At 40.2% G+C, this 21,802-nt stretch overlaps 1 protein-coding gene across 2 annotated transcripts in view; it reads left to right on the top strand.

The window, feature by feature from the left end:
* Nucleotides 1–11,111: 11,111 nt before the first annotated feature.
* The window catches only part of wwox (WW domain containing oxidoreductase), a 135,235-nt gene continuing 124,544 nt past the window's right edge, over nucleotides 11,112–21,802 (top strand). Inside the window, exons 1-4 of one of the 2 annotated variants that reach the window (XM_023271961.3) lie at nucleotides 11,112–11,345; nucleotides 12,965–13,029; nucleotides 13,480–13,537; nucleotides 13,641–13,810. In XM_023271961.3, the coding sequence (XP_023127729.2) occupies nucleotides 11,239–11,345; nucleotides 12,965–13,029; nucleotides 13,480–13,537; nucleotides 13,641–13,810 (400 nt within the window). In that variant the 5' untranslated portion in view covers nucleotides 11,112–11,238. Of the gene's footprint in view, nucleotides 11,346–12,186; nucleotides 12,214–12,964; nucleotides 13,030–13,479; nucleotides 13,538–13,640; nucleotides 13,811–21,802 lie in introns of those variants that run through there. The other variant, XM_055009059.1, reaches the window with a different exon arrangement.

Genomic DNA, 21,802 nt, shown 5'->3' with positions numbered 1-21,802 from the left:
ATGTTTGATTCATGCGACAATGCAAAGTCCAGTTCACAGCTATTGTAACAGTGGGGTATGGTGAGTGTCTCTGGATGGGGCAGAGAGGAGGGGAGTAACAGTTTAGCAGCCTCACTGCCTGAGGATACAAGCTGTGGGCTAGTCTTGTGGTTCGGGCTCTTATGGACCTGTACCTTCTACCTGAAGGCAACAGGTGGAACAGGTGATGCGCTGGGTGGTGTTGATCACGCATGATGTGCACTCTCCTCAGACAGCGGGTGGTATAGATGGTACTGATCTCTGGGAGGGTAATCCCAATGATCTTTCCTGCTGTCTTTACCACCTGCTGGAGTGCCTGATGGTCAGCCTTAGTGCAGCTGGAGGACCACACTAAGAACCAATTAAAATAACAAAAAAATATAAATTTAGATTTAACCCCTTCAGCTTATTTAAAGTACCCATACTGTGCTCCTTTCCAGCAAATTAATCAGTCTCGCGCATCCCCAGAGTGTATTTTTCAGCTCATAATACTGCAGAGATTGTTCACTTTCCCATGACTGTACAAACCCTGGTTTTAACCCTGTTCTAGTCTGACTCACCAGACACAGGATGTGGGTGTAAGAATGCTATTGGCCACTCATTTCAGGCAACTTTTCCTCCCATTCAGCTGTCTGCATATAACAGTTTTCTCCACTGTGGTCAATAACAACAACCTCCAGACTAGCAACGTACCCCACTGAAAAGTTTTGGCAAAGGATTTGGATCATGCAGTTAGGCAACCCTGTTGTTTTTGTTTGTTTGTTTTGTTTGTTTTTGGTGAATTGACCATCTTCATCACAGTGTCCATCTCCCTGTATGCAAATGTTCCAACAAAACAATTCCACCCATCACTATTTTGAGGGAACACTGACTGCAGCAGTCCTTAGCCCCACCCATATCGACTGCGATTGATTCAAAGAAATACACCAACATTTTTTTTTTTTTTTTTTACCTCAAAGCAAATGGTGTTGTCGTGCAGTCATATCATATTGCTCTAAAGAATAGGCTGGCAAAGCGAGACTAGCCGTGTTCTAAACAGTCTGTTTTAGTGTCTGTAGCTTTAAATGCGACTATTGTCCACACCCCCATCAGGAAGAAGAATCTCTTAGTGTTCATGATTGACAGCGTGGAGCAAAGCGGATGACACAGCAGACACAGATGTGAATGACTGTACAAGATATGCACTTTCTATCGCTCCTGAGTAATCACTTTACATGGAAATACAGTTGAATTCACAACACAGCTGTTGTTTTCAACTTGGGATATGCTGGTCAGATAACATGATTTTGAAATCATTAGTTTGCTTCACTGGGCCACAGGTTGGAAATGGCTCTGAAATGACTGCTGCTACATGTAGTCTTAATGGGCTGCTTTTCAGTCACTATTTCATATACACTTTGTTGTCTGTCACCAGAGCTTATATGGGAATTTGGCTAAAATTAAAATGCAGTATATGTGAGCACAGAGAGCAGGAGAGAAGCCAATAAAGCATATGGAAAACACAGTAACCCAACTAGTCCTCATTCCTTGCTTTCAAATTGGTCTTAAAGTTTCCACGATTTTAGAATGTCCCTGTCCCTGAGTCCACAGAGATCTGACCTGTGGGCATACAATCAAAACTAATGGAAGGATCAGCTATGGTAATCACACTACATGCTAAGGGATATTATTTTCTTTTGTTATGCTGACATTGACAGAAAAATAAAAGTAATCCACTGGATCCTTAGTTCCTCAGATACTGAAAATGCATTAAGACTCTTGTGTTCAACATTTGATGGGCTTTTTATACAAACCTGGTGGACTGGAGACAGCTGCTTGCAATATTATGCAGGCTGGATTATGAACATTTTTACCTTGATGATTGTTGGTTCCTCAGTTCCTACTTGGAAATTGAACTACATTCTTGTCAGCTCTTAAAGTTGGGAGGTTATCTAGTTGTCAGGTGCTAGAAAAAAGGCAGTAGTAAGTCTTCATATTCTTATGGCTGAATCATTTCCAGCTAACCTTTGGAGGTTTATCCTTGTTATATGAAATCCCCACCCTTTGCTGGCATACATTTTGTATTATATAATGTATAACAGATAGGTTCATTTGTCACAGATCTCTGTTGATAGTCTGTATGAACAACTGCAACATACATTTTCTGTCCATGTGTCAAGCAAAATATTGTTTATATTGTACTGATGTTGGCAAAAAATGTATTTACACAATCAGATAATCAAGGTAAAAGATTGCAACAGTGTCCTTTGTCAGTTACATTGTACAGTGAATAATTATAACTGATTATTACTGATGGAGCTCATTTTATTGAATCTACTTTTAGTTCAATGTGTTATTGAGCTTTAACTGATTAGATGTCACCTCTTAAATTAACTGTCAGCTATTTTTAAAGTAAATCCTCTGATACCAGCTTCAGCATCTGTAAACTGAACATCTTTGGATTGTACACAAAACAAGACATTTAAAATATCATCCTGGACCAGAGAACAGTGAGAAAAAATTTTCAACATGTAGCATTTCATAGATCAATCAACTAATCAATTAAGAAAATAATTCACACATTGATCTATGACAATACATAATTTCCTGTAGAATCATTTGTTTTGTAGCATACTTATCTGCAAAGTCACTCTTGCTTTTAGACAAATGTGTAGCACTAAAAACTACAACATCAACAACTGAAATGTAGAGAAGATATTCCTATATAGCAATAAAATGCAAATGTTCAATGCATTAAAATTGGACTCTTGCACAATGCTTAAATAAGTCCAAAATTAGTTTACTGATACATGCTTAACACCTGGTTGTTTCTCGCACTGAAATGTTGCTTCTAACCTTGGTAACAGTCAAATGATCTTGGCTGAGTTAGCTCCATCTGTTGATGAAGACTGTGATAGAACAGTTACAAGTAAGGACAGCTTGAGTCAGGATTAATTTGTCAACCAGCATCTCCCATTTACCTTAGACTTTGGGCCACTGTCAAAAGCTCCCTGATCATTAGGGTACTGTGCTGTTTGTAGATTTTCATTACCACTTTGAAATTATCTTTAATTATTTACTCATCACCGGTGCCCGGTTTTCTAATAATTGTACAGGCATCATGCAGAAACACGATGACTCAGCAGACAGTCAGGACACCTGCAGCAGCAGGTGAACAATCTGGTTAACAGGCAGGTATAGAAGCAGGAAATGCTGCTGCTTTGCATGCAAAAGAGCTACTGAGCTGAAAGGGAACAGCTGAGCATGGCAGGTCACACAGGAAGTTGTCAAACTAGCAAATGTGGAAAATATTAACAGAACACAAACAGACTTTTAATTTCTAATTTTGCTTATCTTAAAGTCAGTTTCTATGTCTCAGTGTGGTCAGTCACGGTATATTTGTAATTGATCGTGCAAGCATTTGGAAATAGTATAGTCCCTGCTGACAGCTTTTTGTTGGGTCATTCATCACCCCTGGGTGTTGAGTGGTTGGTGAAGTGTCCTGATGGCACCTGTTATCTCTTATAGGTTTCAGATCCTCAACAGTTCAGACTGCTTTTGGACCTATAGGACGTCTTCTACAGTTCTGTTATATAAATTATAGGATCTATGGAAAGAGCATGCTTAAAGATTGCTCGAATTGCACGATGACTTTTTTTTGTTGTCATTAATGAGGATTAAATATGTAGAAAAGCTTAACTGTTCTGATTGAATTCTTGTATTACAGTGGAAGTGAAGTCTGTTTCCCCTTTGACAGATCAAAGTAAGGTGGTTCCCCTAACCTCAACGGAAACCCAACCTTCCACCAACTCTAACCAGTTATCACCACCTGCTCCTGACATTCTGAATATAGAACTTGAAAGAATGCAGACTTTGTTGAGGTGACAACTATAGACACTTCTCCGTGCATTTATATGCGTCATTGCATGTTATTAACGTTGTCTTCTTTTCCTCCCAGTTTGTGCTTTGTCCTCTCTCTCCCTGTATGTCTCAGCAGGTTTTTCTGGCTGTGCTTATCTGATCCGTGGCTGCTGATCCCACCAATCTGTTTAGTGTTGATGTTCTCTTGTTTGTCGTCTATTTCTCTCAGCTTTCTTTGACACTGTGTCTTGTTTTCTCTTTCTTTGCAATCATATCAACAGGTCAAGGCCTGGTTCTGCTGAAGGTATCTTTCTGTTAAAAGGGATTTAGTTTTTGATTCTTTTGTTCAGACATTAGGTGAATAGATAGATGTTAATTACCTTTCTTGACAGTTTCGCCAGCACTCTCGCCTTCCTCAGAAGTGTCTCACTGACAGCGTGACGTATCAGCCGGCAGATATTGACAGCTGTGTACCGTCTACCTTGATACTCAATTAGGTAAAACTTCAAGACATGAAGCACTGTCTTTTCGGTACTTTTATTAAACAAATGCGGACCACCAACATGCCGCCTCTGAGGTTCTCACTTCCGTCCTCGTGTCCCTACGTCATCACGTAACACGTATATCAGCACATGACATTCCCCTTTTCCTTGGAATTAGTTTATCTTCACATACATGTATGTATGTATGTATATATATATATATATATATATATATATATATATATATATATATATATATATATATATTCATATTCTGCTTCACATCATCTTGTCTTGCTGTCTAACAATGTGACTTTCTAACTGTCTCACAACACAAATAACATTTTCTTATAACCACGAACATTTTTGTTATAACCCATATGTTTTTACTTATTTCACCACAAAATCACAAAAAAACCCCTCTCAGGTGTCTTTTTAACCCTCTGGGGTCTGGTTTGTTTCTCTGGACCCTGTGTGCCCTCTTGTGGTGTTGGAGTGTAAGTGTCAATGTTTTTGTTCATTTCACTTTCCTCCCTTTCAGGTACTGTTTCTTGTCCATAGTGTCCTTCTATGGTCTCATTGGTCATATATGTCTTTACATGTCTTGTGTTCCAGTGATAACAAGCTCCAGTTGGTGATTCAACTACGACCTGGTTTCCAGTTTTGCTCACAACCTTGTGTGGTGTTGCATTAAATGGTGTTGTAAACTTGTCCATTTTGTCTTCTTGAACCAGTACTGTGTCTCCTGTGTCCACTTTTGAGTACTGAGCTCCTCTTCGTTCATCTGCATTCATCTTTGCTTTTCCTTTCTGTTCAGCATCTCTGTCACATACATCCAAAGCAGTCGTTTTTGACTCACAGGTGTCCGGCAACTTTCCTCTCATTTTCTGGTTGAACAGGAGTTCTGCTGGACTTTTTCCTGTGGTTGGATGTTCAATGCTACGATAAGCAGTAACATATTTTCTCAGTTCACGTTTCCAGTCAAGTCCCTCAGCTTGCGCAATCCTGATTCTTTTCATCAGTGATTCGTTTTGACGTTCCACTTCTCCACTGGCTTGAGCCCATTTTGGTGTTATTTTCTCATGTTTGATTCCATTGTCTTCACCGTATTCTCTGAACAATTCAGATTTGAACTGCGGGCCATTGTCAGATTTAATCGTAACTGGAAGTCCATGTCTACTGAACATACAGTCAATAGAGTCAATCACTTTTTCCGTGGTTGTAGATGTCATCACATCATATTCATAGTATCGACTGTAGTAATCTACCAGCACAAGCATTGAGTGGTTTGATGGTAGTGGTCCAAGTATGTCTACAGCGATATTTTGCCAAGGTCCATCTGGTAAGGGTGCAACTCTCAGTGGTTCAGGTGGATCAGGTTTGGCCACTATTTGACATCCATGACACGCTTTGCAGTATTTTTCTGCAGCTTTGTCCATGCCAAGTCACCATACTTTTGTTCTGAGATGTTGCTTGGTTCCAACGATTCCTAAATGTCCTTCATGAGCTAGTGAAAGTGCTTTAGCTCTGAGTTTTTCTGGCAATATTATGTGATTACCTCTTAAAACTATGTATCCTATCACATATAGTTCATTTGCAATGGGTGCGTATGCTTTGCATTTTTCAAAATGTCCGTTTTCAATCGCTTTTCGCACCTCTGTTAGCTCTGAGTCCGTGGAGGTTTCTTCGACCTCTCTTGTGGTAAGTGCTTCTGGAGTTGCATTTACTGCAATGAATCTCACATACTCCTCTGATTCATGTTTGTGTATCTCTTTTGGTGCTTTGTCTGACAGCAGTCTTGACAATGAATCAGCAATGTTTTGTCGTCTAGCAATGTGCACCACTTTAAAGTCATACGGTTGTAGTCTGAGAACCCACCATTCTATTCGCGCATATGGTTTAGATCTGTGACTGTATATGACTTCTAATGGCTTGTGGTCTGTGATTAGGTCAAACTTTCTACCATACACATATGGATGTAGTCTTTCGCATGCCCATACCAGTGCTAGGGCTTCTTTTTCTGTTTGAGAGTATCTGCGTTCACAGTCTGTTAGGCTATGACTTACATAGCACACTGGTACCTCTTCTCCATTCTGTTCTTGCACTAAACTGACTTTGGTTGGGGCTTCTTTGTCAAAATAAGCTTGAGTACCTGTTCTGGCTAGTTCAGTCTTTAAAGTTGCAAATACTTATTTTTGCTCAGGCCCAAATGTAAACATTGTCTCTTTTCGGGTTAAATGTCTTAATGGCTCAGAGAGTATAGCAAATTGTAATATGAACCTGCTGCTGAAGCCTACCAGTCCAAGGAAGCTTCTCACCTCTGCAGCATTCTTTGGTTCTCTGGCTTCTACTACAGCTCTCACTCTTTCTTCTGTTGGTCCAATGCCTCTTTGTGTCAGCAGTATTCCCATGAATACAAGTCTGTCCATGTTGAAGTGACATTTTTCTGGGTTTAGTGTTAAACCACATTCAGAAAGTCTCTTCAAAACAGCATGCAGGCGCTTGTCATGCCTTTCCCGGTCTGGTGCATGTATGATTACGTCATCTGAGATGTTCTCAACTCCTTCAATGCCTGCTAGTGCATTAGCAATCTCGTGTTGGCATTGGTCACTGGCTGATGAAACTCCAAATATCAGTCTTTTGTATCTGTAAATTCCGTTGTGTACTGCAAACGTTGTGATCTCTCTGGACTCTGGGGTTAGTTCCAGCTGATGGTAGCCCCACTTGAGATCTAGTTTACTGAAGATCGCAGAGCCGTTCAATCCTTGGAGTGGAGATCCACTGTAGGAATGGGGTATCTTTCCCTGACTATTGCTTCGTTTGCTTTTCTCATGTCTAAGCACATTCTGATATCTTTGTCACATTTCTTCGGGAGTATCACTACAGGATTTACCCAGGGTGTAGGTCCTTCTACACGTTCTCCAATGTCCATGTCAATAAGTTCATTTATCTTTTTTTCAACTGCATCCCTTAAATGGTAGGGTATACGCCTCAGTGGCTGTGCTACTGGTTTGATGTCTGGGTCAATATACAGGCTTATCTGTTTAGTGTTTAGTTTTCCCACTCCTTTAACCACTTTTGGGTACTGCTCTTTAAGTGTGCTCTAAGTCTATGACAGCAGCCACATTTTCACCTATTTTCAGCACCCCTAGCTTTACAGCAGTCTTTTTACCCAGGAGTGGTTCACCATTGCCTCTTATCACAATGAACTCAGCCTCGTCAGTCCTATCACCAATCTTGAGTTCACATCTGAAAGCTCCTTTAACAGATAGTGATTGTGTTGAGGAATATGCATACAAATTCCTCGGTTTTTTTGGTATATATGAATGACACTTATCTTTTCATCTTTTAGCTTTTGCCATACATTTTCTCCCATTATATTACTTGTAGCACCAGAGTCTATTAACATTTTCAACTCTACTCCTCCCACCAAAAAGTTATTTTCTCAGGTACACCATCATCTTTTACAATGAATGCATAATCATCTTGTTTTACCACATTCACATTTTGCTTATGTTCTTTTGTGCGACACATTTTTGAAAAGTGGTCCTTACCATTGCACTTGTGACGTTTGTCCTCGTGCTGGGCATTTGGGATCCTTACTGATGTGATCAGTATAACCACATCTATAACACTGTCTGCTCGTTTTATTCTCCTATTTCATTTTTCGTTTTGGTTTTATGTACTTTCCTTTCTTTATCGTTGAAATCCGGTTGACGGTGTTCCCTTCTTTCTTCTCCCCGGTGATGCTCATAGCTGCCAACTGCTCCTCCACTCGTTCACATTGACGTCACCTCCAATGTGCGAGCCAATGTTAGACCTGGACCTTCCTCAAGTAGCTTTCTCCGTGCGTATTCAGAAATGCATTTACTCAGGATAGCGTCTCTTATTTGGTTACCTCTATCACCTTGAAAGTCACAGTCTTTTGCAGCTTGTGTTAAGCGCGTACAAAATTGTTGTACAGCCTCTGATGACGCAAACTTGATTCCGTTAAGAACGCGTGGCTTTCTGGCTGCTCTGAGGTGTTCTTGTACTCTCTCGTGGTCCAAAAAATAACAAAAATAATAATAATTATGAACAGATTCATCAATTTATTTACTTTCAGGAGTTCATCAAAATTAACAAAGAACAAAGTCTTTCCAATAAACAGTCTTTCACGCCACGGTTAAAAACAATTTACCTCTCTTTTGCGCCACACCTGTGGCAATTAGTGTGGCCTTTAAATACACAGGTAACTCATTCACAGTGCCACTTGCTGGTTACTCATTGAAATGGCTCCAACAGTCTTACCTTGTTTTTGGGACAACTTGTGAAAGGTTTGGCGTGCATATGCTGCATTTACTTGGGGAACAAAATATGTGTTGAGTGCCGCCGCCTCGCCCGTCTGTGGTCAGTGGAGAAAACATCCTGCACGTCCTGTCCCGCTAAGTGCAGTAGAAGAGCATGTCTCCGCTGCTTAATCGCATCCGTGGCATCATTTGTCAAAATAAGTCCTTTCCCGTCCGCATACAGCTCGAAAGATGTCAACCACCGTGTTAATCTCGGTCCGAGTGTAGCTGGATCCGTGTAGCAAGCGAACGGTTGAATACCTGACTTTTCCATACCGTTAGCTTAGCCTTTTGCTAACTTGCCGTATCGCCACCGGTTTTCCTCGTTTCACCAAGCGAAAATCATGATCCCCGCTTTTCTCTTCCTCGTCACCATTGTTGAGTACCGTCTACCTTGATACTCGATTAGGTAAAACTTCAAGACATGAAGCACTGTCTCTTCGATACTTTTATTAAACAAATGGCGACCACCAACATGCCGCCTCCGAGGTTCTCACTTCCGTCCTCATGTGTCCCTACGTCATCACATAACACGTATATCAGTACATGACAATGACTACTGACAGTTTGTGTGTCGTTGGATGTTCTGAAGTCCAAAGCAGGTATTGGTCTGTGTGGGTGGGTTTTCTGTAAACTGTGATTTTTATGCTGCCGTCGTCCTTGTGGTGGATGTTTATGTCCAGAAATGCCAGTGTTTTATTGTGCTCCTCCTCATGTGCAAATTTGATGTTCCCTGTGGTGTCGATGGTGTTGAGGTGGTCTGTAAGGGGTTGTGTGTATCCAGTTTTAACTTTTTCCAATAGGTCGTCCACGTATCGTTTCCAAAGGGTGGGTTTGAGAGGTGGTGGTGCTGTGGTTATGGCTCTTTGTTCCAGGTCCTCCATAAAAAAGCTGCTCATTATGGCAGAGAGAGGGTCTCCCATGGCGAATCCCTCTTTTTGGCTGTAGATGATGTTGTTGAATTGGAAGTAAGTGGACTTGGCAGTGAACTGTAATAAGGTGTAAATGTCTTGTATTGTGAGGCTTGTGCGTTTGTGGAGTGTTTTGTCCTTGTGTAGTCGTTCCCGGACTATGTGCAGGGTGACGTCTACCGGGGTTTTGGTGAATAGGGATACTACATCGTGTGAAATGAGGATCTCGTCTGTTTCTATTGTTAGGTTGCTGAGTTCTTTGGCCAGTTCTTTAGAATTTTTGCAGTGGTGTTCTGTAAGTCCAATAAGGGGTTTGATTATTTCCACCAGTGCTTTGGATAGGTTGTATGTAACGGAACCTATGCTGTCTACTATGGGTCGTAGAGGGGAGTCTTTTTTGTGGATTTTCGGTGTACCGTATATTCGGGGGATGATGCTTGCTGTGGGTATGAGGTGATCGTGTGCTTCCTGTGTTATTTTCTTGCTCACCAGAAGTGGTTTTAGTAGGTCTTTCAGTATTTTCTTCTTTTTTTCCGTGAGAAAAACCACGTCCGGCGAATCTGGCGACTCTACTGGGCTGTCAAAATCTGCCGGCTGATACGTCACTCTGTCAGTGAGACGCTTCTGACGAAGGCGAGAGTGTTGGCGAAACTGTCAAGAAAGATAATTAACATCTATCTATTCACCTAATGTCTGAACAGAAGAATCAAAAACTAAAATATTAACAAGAAGACACGATGAATGTTTTTGAGCTATTACGGGGATTTTTTTCCTTTTCAGTGATTATCCATGTATAATTTTATTGGGCCTTAAGCTCATTAAAAAAAAAATCAGGTAGTTTAGTAGACTATAGAATATTGTAGGGTCTTAACATTATTATTGAAATTAGTTAATTGAATTTGCATAATTAATAATAGTTGAGGGTTTTACTATAGTGTTTTGATTTAGTCAGGTAAAATTGTGTTTTATTTAATATTGTACTGTTTTAACCATGGCCTAATATTTAAACTAATCTGGTAAAATTAAATAATAAAATAATACTTTTGGTTCTTAACCTTAATAATCAAACTTGGTAACTAGATTCTTTGGCTCAGCAGCTTTTGTTTTGTTTTGAATGTAATCTTTATAATCAGCACATATCCAAATTATATGATCATGGTGTAGGGTTTTAACTAGGCCATTAAACTGTCAACAGTTCAACTTTTGGCAGATATATGCTCCTTGCAGACAGTGAAATGTTTAAGGTGTTTTAATAGGAAACCCTATGTATTTTATTTGATTACATTATACATTTTGAAATGCAACAAGTACTTACTATTACTGCACAACATGAAATATGATTAAAAATAAAATAGATCTGCACTTATGATGCAAATAATGCCAATACCAGAAACTGAGGGTAAGACCAGAGCTAATAAACAGGGACAAAAACAACCAGCTTTTGTTTGTTTTGTTTTTTAATAGAAATAACAGACTACAACTTTTTCCGCCTCATTTTCCCAGAAGGCCATTCGGCTGTCGTCACCGTGTTGTTGCGGAAGTGCCGGGGAACGCTGTGAGCGTTTCTGTGCTCTGACAGCTTCGTTCGGTACTCAGAGCAGATATTTCTGGCAGGTTTCGCGCCTGTAGCATCGTTTTTTACATGAACACAGCTGACTTATGGCAGCTCTGAAATACGCAGGAATGGACGATACAGACAGTGATGACGAGTTACCGCCGGGATGGGAGGAGAGGTCCACTAAAGATGGTTGGGTTTACTATGCAAAGTAAGTGGAATCCCAGCACGAACCAACACTGTCAACCAGCATGTTTCTGTATGAGTTTACCTTTAGGTGTATGCACAACCAAAAAGTCACATCGCTGCTGCTAGTCTGTGGTTGTCACAGGTTGCTCGCTGCTCTGGTTTAAACTGCTCTGACTTCGGAGCTGATAGCATGGATTAAAATCTACAGGGCTCACAATTTTATGGTGTATTTTATCCGATTTGTTGTTAAAGACACTTTTGATATGAAATACTACATGAATACTTTGACTCTGTTGTTGCATTGTGCATTAACTGCAGTGCTGCAGCTTAGTAGTTGTAAAATGAGAAGCATAACTTAATGACAGAGTTGGTCTTTGGTTGTAAAAGTCTCATCAGTGATGGGGCAGTGCAATAGGTTTTCATACCTCCAAAATACAATAAAAACTAAAAATACAAAGATAGAAAAAAATCTGTTATACTTAATCCAGAAAATAATACTTAAAAGAATGGTTATTTGCTCAACAACAGAGCCAACATTGTATGGGGTTAATTTTTAATTCTGCTTTTTACATCAATCGCTATTATTGATATGGTTGCATATTTGAAGTCTGTTTTCATGTCAAATATTGCCTGTCTCATTTTATTCTGAGGATATGTGTGTCACATGTAACATTTGCTTGAGCTGCATTTTTTGCAATTTACTATTCTAATGATTGCACTTGCCTTTTCTATATATCTATCATTATACAGACAGATGACAAATTAAAGGAAAAACCCTGAACCTGTGACCCCTTCAGCGAGGGAATCTAGTGCCTCTGTTACGCTATTAGGAGGATTTTGTTGGCATGGTTTGGGTCCACTTTTCCCCTCACAGGAAGGGGTCACTGCAAGTCAGTACAAACTTTTGAGTGATCACCTTTTAACTTATGAGGAAACATTTCTATCATGATGGGAGCAATCTCTTTCAGGACATCAGGGCCTCCATTCATAGAGCACCAGAGTTCACTCAATGGTTTCATGAAATTGACACAAATCAGATACTGTGGCATTTACGGTCACCCAATATCCACCCAGTCGAACGCCTGTGGGTGATTTTTGACTGATGTGCTCGACAGAACTCTCTACCACCATCATCAAAACATTAAATGAGGAAATATCTTTTGGAATCTTTTGGTGTTCATCCTTTTAGGAGAGTTTCAGAGACTTGAAAAATTAGTGTCAAATCTCGAAGCTGTTGTGGCAGCACGTGATGGCTCAACACCTTTCTTAGATGCTTTTCTTTTAATTTGGCATTTCTCTGTATGCATGATACTATTGTAGTTATTCTACATGCGTCTCTACATATTAGGGTTCCTGGATTCTCTGTGTGGTGCTTTGGGACGCATCTGGCAATAAACTCTTGTTCTGCTTGTCTGTACGCTATACGATGCATTTTTTAATTGTGGTTCTGTCTTTTTTCTTGCGTCCTTGTTTTTTCAATGTATAATATTAGTCCACCAAGAGACTGCAGATGAAAATGAGCTTAACGTCGCCTCAGTGTTGATCATTGTGTGTTGTTCCCACTATATAGATTCATAAATAAAATAAAGACAAAAGGTGTTTTAATTTCTTCTTTCTTAATCTGTCTCTTTGTACCAACAGTCATGATGAGATGAAGACACAGTGGGAACATCCCAAGACAGGAAAGAAAAAACGCTGTGCTGGAGGTTTGCTTTATTCACTTTCTTTTTAACAGTTTTAAATATAATTTCATCTAAACAAGGGCCACTCATATGCAGGACAGAGATTGTTTAGTTTTTTGAAACGAGGCCAGAAGAACCTGCTTAATATGAATAATATTAACGGTACCACTTTAGATGACTACTCAGTTGCTAACCAATCACTTAAAGTTATTAAAATAGGGTATGGAGTTCAGTGTTGGCTTGAATTGTACATCATCCTCTTTCTTCTCAGCATATATAACTTAATTAAAATGGCTTTCCATGCTCTGGAGTGCTGTTCCAGCTGTAGCTTTACAACTATGGAGTGGGGTCTTGTTAAGTATTCATGCATTCAGCAACTTTGTTTGAGAAAATTCCGTAAGTTATTTAGTATCCAAATTAAAATGTTTCAATTTAGGTGTCTTGTTATATAAAAGAATGCCAATTTCTCCACAGATCTACCATATGGATGGGAGCAGGAAACTGATGAAAAAGGACAGATACTTTATGTTGAGTGAGTAAAGTCATGTTTTTAATGTGGCTTAATGTTCTCCGATGTTCAGTACTGGAATTATGTTACTATTTTAATTTCTACTTCCAATTTCTCTCATTTTCAGTCACATTAACAAGCGGACAACCTATTTTGACCCACGCCAAGCATTCACAGTGGAAGATGTGGTGGTGAAGCCGAAACGGTACGATGGAAACACTGCCGCTCTGGAGATCCTGCAGGGTCGCGACCTCTCGGACAAGGTGGTCCTCATTACTGGAGGCAACTCAGGCATTGGTGAGTTTCATGATATCTTTTTTCTGTTTTCTTAGTTCTATGTTTCTCTTCTTTTAGAAATTTTCAGTAAAGTGTGTTTCTGTGATGATACCACTAGGTGGTGATGTGGTATTACACTGTAGTAGTACTACTCTCTCCATGTCCCTATCCCCCCACAACCAGGCATTCATCAACATTAGCCTCCAAAATGATACACTTAGACGCAACAAATCACTCCTTAATACCGAACATGACTGTATTGAAGTTCATTAGCAGGGCTGAATTGGATGTCATTGTTAACCGTAATGAATGGTGTCCATTTGTAGCCAGCAAATGCATGGCTCACTATATAATGGTCTGGAAACAAATGTATTTCCTCTTTCCTTTCATTTAAATTAGCACAAGTGCTGGCAGTTTGTTACGACTTGCTGCTTTGTCCGGGATAGATAATGACAGCATGAGGAAAATCAAATAAACATAAAATCGTTAATTGTCTTTATATTCAAATTCTTTGTCCTAAGGAAAGTCACAGCAGTGTAATTGCTGTGTGTGTATTATGAGATGTTGCAAGGCAGCACTGTAATACATGGATTTACTGCAGCCTGGGGACCTTCGCTGAACAAAGAAGCTTGTGAACTTAAATGACTTACTGACCTCAATCTTCCCCTGTCTTTATCTCTACACATATCTGAAAATGTAATCTTTAAAATCAGCACAGATCCAAATTATGTGATCATTGATGTAGGGTTTTAACTAGGTCATTAAACTGTTAACAGTTCAACTTTTGGCAAATATATGCTCCTTGTAGATAGTGAATTGTTTAAGGCGTTTTAATAGGAAAACCTAGATATTGACTAAATAATGTGTTCAGTCTTCGGCGCTCCTTAGCTGAACTCTGTTGACTGTGTTTTATTTGATTAAATTATACAGTTTGAAATGCAACAAATAAGTCAAACAACTATTACTGCACAACATGAAATATTGTTAAAAATAAAATAGATCTGCAGTTATGACGCAAATAATGCCACTACCAGAAACTGAAGGTAAAAACAGAGGTAATAAACAGGGACATAAACAATGTGAACACATTTTAAAGTGTAGAATGAATCACATACCAGAATATATTTGTCAAAGTCTTACAGATGAATAAAACCTGGACTTTACTGGTGCAGGTGGGGAGCTTGTGTGGAGATGACTATGTGTTTAAAGTGCCTCAAACCTGCATTCAAACTGGGTTTTATTTACTTGTAGTGCTCTATCACTTTCTCAGGGATTTGACTTGCACTGGAACAATAGCCACTTATTCTGCCTTAAATGAGTGTAATGTTCCAGTAAGATATTGACTCAAAACATGGATAAAATATAATGAAAGTCTGTCTGCACAAAAAGAAAGCAGTACTTACTGAAAGGACTTTTCTGCCCGTCACCAGCGCTATATCATTTTCTCAATACACTTCTGAGAAAGGAAAAGGTCACATCACACTTTCAACATCCCAAAATACTAGTACATGGAGACAAACTGCGACTAATTTCACCACAAGAGGGCACAGGAGGTCCATGATGTCTGCTGTTGGGGTTTTAAAACGTTATCATATTAACTGCTTCACACATGCCTATTTTTTGCCTTAATTAAAAAAAAACTATATAATGAAAAAGATAATCGACATTTAACATTTGGTGTGATGTATTCAGTAAATAAAAATGTGTTCATCTGAAAAAAAAGCAGCTTTTCTCCAAAGACTGTATCAAGTGGCGACAACGCACAAGACATTTTTACAGTGTGTGAATACATAATAAACCCATATTAACATAACCTTTGTTTTAGTCTACCACATATTAAATATGCAGCAGCCATAATTAACAGTATTCTAATAGTAATTGCTACTTCTCGTGTACTCCTTTGACATTCCTATAGTGAAATGTGGTTATGCCAATTGGTTGGGCCCACTTAGCATTTTAATGGCATCAATAGTGTTTTAATCCAAGTGTCAAGGCTATTTCCATTTCTTCAGTGCTTATTTCTTCCACCGCAAATGTGACATTTTTATTAGTAATGGTAAGATATTATTTAATTAGAAAATTTACATTTGTGCCTTTTAATTTCGTTCTTAATGCACACGAACATGAGAAGCACATATATGAATTTATTTATGCATGAAATATCATAGTGTCTGCTTCTGTGACCAGCTTGAAGCTCCATTGCAATGGTGCTGGGAGGGGAGACAGTGATGTAGTTTGTCTTGCCAGTATGTGATCACTGCGCTCAGTTTGCAACATTAGTCTTCCTCTCTCTGCCTTCTTTTGTAAATTAAAAACCAGTACCCACCTGAATGGCGTTTTTTAATTGTGATAATGGAAATGAATGATTGTAGTTTGTTTTCCCCCTGCTTGTCCTTCTCTCCCTCTCTCCCACTTCTTTTTAAAGGTTTTCTTACTCCTATAGACCTGTGGTTGTACACCTGTACCTCTGCATTGATTCCTAAGCGGCGTTGACCCAGGCCTGAGCCTCCTATCCATCCCCATTACAGACTCCTGCTCTGGCTCTAATTCCCCCCTATCAACCAACTCTCAGGTTATTTACTGGCCAGGGGTCCGTGGAACAGTTGTCCTTAAAGGGGCCATTGTCGTGATATCTCCCCCACTGGGCTGCAGATATAAATTAAGTGCACAGCATTATTTTTAAAAATTGAAACCACATTTTCTATTGTTTTTTTTTCAGCTCATACCTTCATATGAGCTGGGTTTAGCATGGCGTCCTTTCCTAAAATATTTGTCCCCTCGAAGCAAAACTATATTTGTATTTTCCCTGTGACAGCTCTTTTGGGAACTGTTTGTATGTACATTTATGTGCCCCGCTACCAGGGGAGCATCATCGGTCTCCCAGGTGCTGTGCTGTCAACATAACATATGTTTAATAGTGGTCAGAAATAACATATTGACCTCCCCGTCTCACTCAAATGAAACATTCAGGCGAGCGCGACTGTCTTCCATGTGCTATTTTTTACTCCCAGTTCAGCATGTGTGATGCGTGATGGAAAACCTATGTTTAGGTGGAATCCTTTCTCTATTTTCTAGAAAAGCTCTCACAGAAATATTGCAGTATTACGTGTTGTATTATCAATCTGAAATTAATTGTCCCAACTAACTCTTTAAAGTTGTACATTCTCACAACCTGTGTTATTTTATTTTTTCTAAACTTTTTGTTTGTCTTTTCTGTACAGGTGTCTTGTTGTAGAGCAGCTAGATGCTGTTACAAAGCTCTCCTCAGTCTAAATGCATGCACTAAATTCCACATGGTATTGTTGCTACGGTGCAGGGTCAACGCTGGAATAAGAAGCAGAAAAGACTCAGGCGGTCCAGACGGGGAATAGCAAGGATTTGGAAAGAAGCGCTTCATAATGTTTTAGTATCTCCATGCATCGTCCCTGCAGTGTTTTAGGACTTTCAATGTTATTCTTATTCATGAAAGACTAACATTGTTCTATATTTGTGTTGATCCCAGTGTTGTGTTGTGAGGATTAAGTGTCAGGCTGGTGCTCTCCTCTCTCTGGATGGAGAGATCCCTAAGCATATTCAGTGAGTCGCAGAGCTGTGGGAGCCTCTGTGTGCAGATTAAACCCATAGCCTAGCTTTGTGGCTGATCATTAGATTGAGGCAGATTTGTTAAGCATAACTGCCATTAAATTGGCTGCAAAGCTCTGGTATTTACTGCACTACTGTTTATGAATAAGGACCCCCTTAAAGACCCGCGCAGCGATGCGTTAAACCCGAGCCTCAGTAAGGAGGGAAATGCATTATTCATAGTGGGAGGAATTAGATGGATAAAAAGATGTTCCTGGTGAGGATGGCATGTGGTGTCTGTGTCTTGCTATGTGTGTCTCTGAGTGGCTGCGTGTGGTTTCGATGACATCCACACTGCATCCGTGTTTATATTCAGAAGCCTGATAGTGCGTTTTTTGTGTCCGCTGGGCGAGCGGCCGGCCCCGTGTCCTGCTCCGTCTCCTCCGTGTCAGCTGGCCAACTGAACTGCCGAGGAAATCGAAGGAGAGTTATATTTTTTTCATCGGGCATTTCATGTCCTCACTGATGAATGTGTTTATTGGCTACGTAATGAGAACCAGTTCTGGTTGGTTAGTCAAATTATTCAACTTTATTAACCTTGGATGAAATTTGCTATGCAGACCCAAACTGGTGTAACATGCAAAGAGTATTATGCTGGAGGCTAGAAGGGTTCAATAATGATTACAGCTCTAATATAATAGAGCTGAAGTGGTCAGAGAGAGAGGATGGAATACATATATGTGCTTAAAGGGTGTAGGTAAAACAAAACGAAGGGGCTACTGGGTTATTGTGTGTAGTCAAGTAGTTTATAGACCTATCGAGTTTACAGTCTGCAGATGATGAGGGGATGAAAGTTACATGATGATGGGGGGGGATTTTTGATGACGGTGATGAAAATAGCCCCAATGCTCAGCAGATATGTGTGCATGAGGAGGCCTCTGGGGTTTGTGTTTATCCTTGGGCACATGTGCGATTTGGTGTGTATGTGTTTATCAACTTTACTGTCCTCTCAGTGAGGCCGGCCGCCGGAGGACCAGGGGTGTCCAGTGTGGTGTGAGGCCATGATGAGAGATTGTGTAGGGAGTTGGAGGTTGACACAGAGGGTCAGAGAGGGAGAGAAGGGGGTGGGTGGGTACTAGAGAGGGCTGCATGGATGGAGGGGCGGAGGAGGTGGGGTCGGGGTAGGAAGGAGGCAGAAGGGGACAGGGAGGGGTAATAGAACCACTTCAGTGCTCTCGCCTGGAACAGCTCAACCTTGGGCTGTAATTACTAACCATACATTCCACTTTTGGGGTGACATCTCCCTCCTCTTGGACTAATGGAGGGGAATTAGAGGGGATCTTAAAAGTCAGAAAGAGTGGGGGAGTCGGGCCGTTCCTCACCTCCTGGGCAAGAAAAGACAGAGCGGCCGCAGGAACAGGTGCACTCATCATGAGACGCTCAGGCTGTTTCCTGAATCGCTCCGTTGTTCACTTATTCACCGCTTTCCGAGGGCTGGAATGATTCAGCGGCAGAATAAATTCCCCATCGTACGTTCCCTGCATTTGTCTTGTCTCTCTATTGTTAAGTTGATATTAAGAGCGTAACATTTTTTTTCCTAAAAAAAGAGGCATTAGTAGCAGAAAGTAGTGTACAATACTGATTGAAATGTTTTAGTTTCACTGGGAATTTTGTATTTATGTAGTAAATGGAAGGTAATTGTGGACAGACATTTAAAGGTATGACATGATAATATGAATTTACAGTGTAAAATGGTAGAATTTAATTGGAGACGGTGCAGTGACAGTATTAGATTAGAAGTAAGGGATGAATTTTGAAGACTAATAAACACTTTACCAACTCACAAACCAAAGAATTTTCTAAATACATCAAACTGATAACAGAAGACAAACTGGAGAGCGATAAACAGAATTAAACGATTTAATTAAAAATTCTATTTATCATATTCAAGCATTGCTTCATAAACAGAGCGTGCCACATATTTTTATGTTGTGCATAGCGGTTCAAAATGCCTCACGTTTCACTGATGTGGTGTGATATGCAGGCTGTTTATGTAGCTGTTCTCTCTCGTTTTCAGTGCCGGTGAAAGGGGGATTGTGGGAACTCGACATGTTTACCCACAGGTCTTGTAATGATCTGAATTGACTTCTGTTTGCCCAATTGTACTGCAGAGCTTATTTTAGTTAAATGCCTCTTTGGATGCAGATCAAGAGAGAGAAGGAGCAGGCAGCTCCGTTTGCCAAATAAACACGTTTACTGACGAGGCTGGTAATGATCTCATTACATTGAGCCAATACACCTGTGTACGAGGGGGATCCAGAGAGGGGCGGCGGGCCAGGGAGGACAAACAAACCGTGAAATCACTAAATCACACTCATTATTGGGGGATATCAGTGGGGCCAGGATCCTAATGTACCATGAAGAGCATTCACTGCTTAATGGACATTTTACACATTTTTTATGCATTTTATACATTACAGTAAAACACATTTTCAACAATAGCTGAGCCATTTACTGTATTTTTGTTACATTGTCAAGCTTCAGATTGAACAAGCACACAATCAAAGCATCTTCATCCCCTAGCTTTTTCACAGGTTCTTCTACTTCTACCAAACTATTGTCTGATTAGACAAAAGAACCTGGACGAGCATTGCAGCCCAGCAGGCCTCCTGTGTGTTGTAAAACAGCTTATGGCGTCTGTCGATCCACCGGAGCAAAAGAAACCCCTGTCTGACCTCTTGTCATGTTCCACCATCGGCATACAATGCTGAAACAGGCTCCCTTTGTTGTACACCTGACCAAGAACTAATTTCATTGCGGCCCTCTCCACCGGTAACACGGGCGAGAGGGCGGGGAGGCTCTGTTACAGCAACGCCACTCTCGTTATTTCACAATTAATGTCAAGCCCTTGTTATTTGTCATTGCAAATACATGGCATCGGTGCTGCTGCTGTTGTCGCTGCCATATTCTAATTTGTTCTCCATTATGGAAAACACTGGTGTCGATTAATTTCACTTTCATGCTTTGTACACACAACAAGTGAGTGTGAGCTGTTGTTGTTTAGCCGAAGCCTCCAACTCTTGTCCAATTTATAGACTGAAAAAAATGCTTTCATTTGAGGACATGTTGAGAAAAAATGTTGAATATACTGTAGATTTAAATATTTTTTCACTATTGTTGTTGATATTTGTGTTTGGATTGAGTGTAAATGCAGACATTTTGCGTGACACTGTGAAGATTTTCTACCATTTCTTCCCTAAAGCCTGCTGTTACACCTGCAAATTCAAAGCACATTTTTACCCCGGGAGTCACACTGCTTGTTTTTTCTGTCATGTTGTTTTTATTTTCATTTCCATTTCCTGTGAGTGAAACGATCTCCGCTCACAGCCACAGTCCCCTCCATTACACCTAATAAGGTGTCATATAATTTCATTCCATGCTTCACTTGTCAGAAAGGGCTTCCAATCCTACTCCAATTTTGAGTTTTAATAGATATTAGTCCTTAACACTCTCCTCACAATTAGGCCTCCCAGTTTTGCTCTTAATGAAAATCAGATTAAGACATATAATCTAATTACAGTCCGTATTAATCCACCCTCTGATACACTCTGCCTACTGCTCTGCCTCTCAGACCCTCTTTGCCACAATCAATTATTGAGCCTGTCAGTTTGTCAATCAGGACCCTCACTCTCTGTGTGTAGATAGCGGTTCGTATTTAGAGGTGGGACTGAGAAAATATGACACGGCTCTGCGCTGTTGAACTTCTCCGTGACACTTTGAGGGATAGTAAATGTCAAAGGAAATAAAATACAGTGAAGGGAAAAAAGTTGATCTCGTAAATTAATTCAACCTACGGGATGAAATGACCCATTTAGACTTGTAATTTAGAAATGAACTTCTCTCCCTCTATCTTCAGTTTTTGTCAGTTTTATCGTGACTGCATGATTTGGATGGAGCCATGAAGTAGTCTTGGACTGATAAATTCCGCGCCTATCTGCGGACCTCGTTTCATGGGAGAAATGTCCTTATCAGAGGCCCTTTGATGTGCTGAAATATCATGCCAAGGTTCAGTTTGAATGTCATGTCTGTTCGATTGTTCATTCCACTACTTCTATTATGACCCGTGTTTTCATAATTACTGCCATCACTGTGTAATTATTAACATAATTAACAACTGACCTCCCTCCCACCCAGTATGAGTGGCGATACCTTCCGGAGAGCCGGCGGTCAGATCCCAAACTTTATCTAAGACGAAAAGAGGAAGTCTCAAACCACAATAATTCAATCAGTTTCATCACTTCAGAGAGAAATGATTAACTCCCTCTGCCAGACCACTGGGTTACTCAATGAAAGAAATTATATGGAAAATTGATGGGGATTTTAACTTGCACCCACATGCCCCTCCACCACCACCCCATTAGATTCAACCCCTGAGAATCAAAGTTATCTTCA

Source organism: Amphiprion ocellaris, chromosome 3 (assembly GCF_022539595.1).
Source record: "Amphiprion ocellaris isolate individual 3 ecotype Okinawa chromosome 3, ASM2253959v1, whole genome shotgun sequence".
In the NCBI taxonomy this organism is placed as follows: Eukaryota; Metazoa; Chordata; class Actinopteri; family Pomacentridae; genus Amphiprion; species Amphiprion ocellaris.
This window is presented reverse-complemented; position numbering and strand designations above follow the sequence as displayed.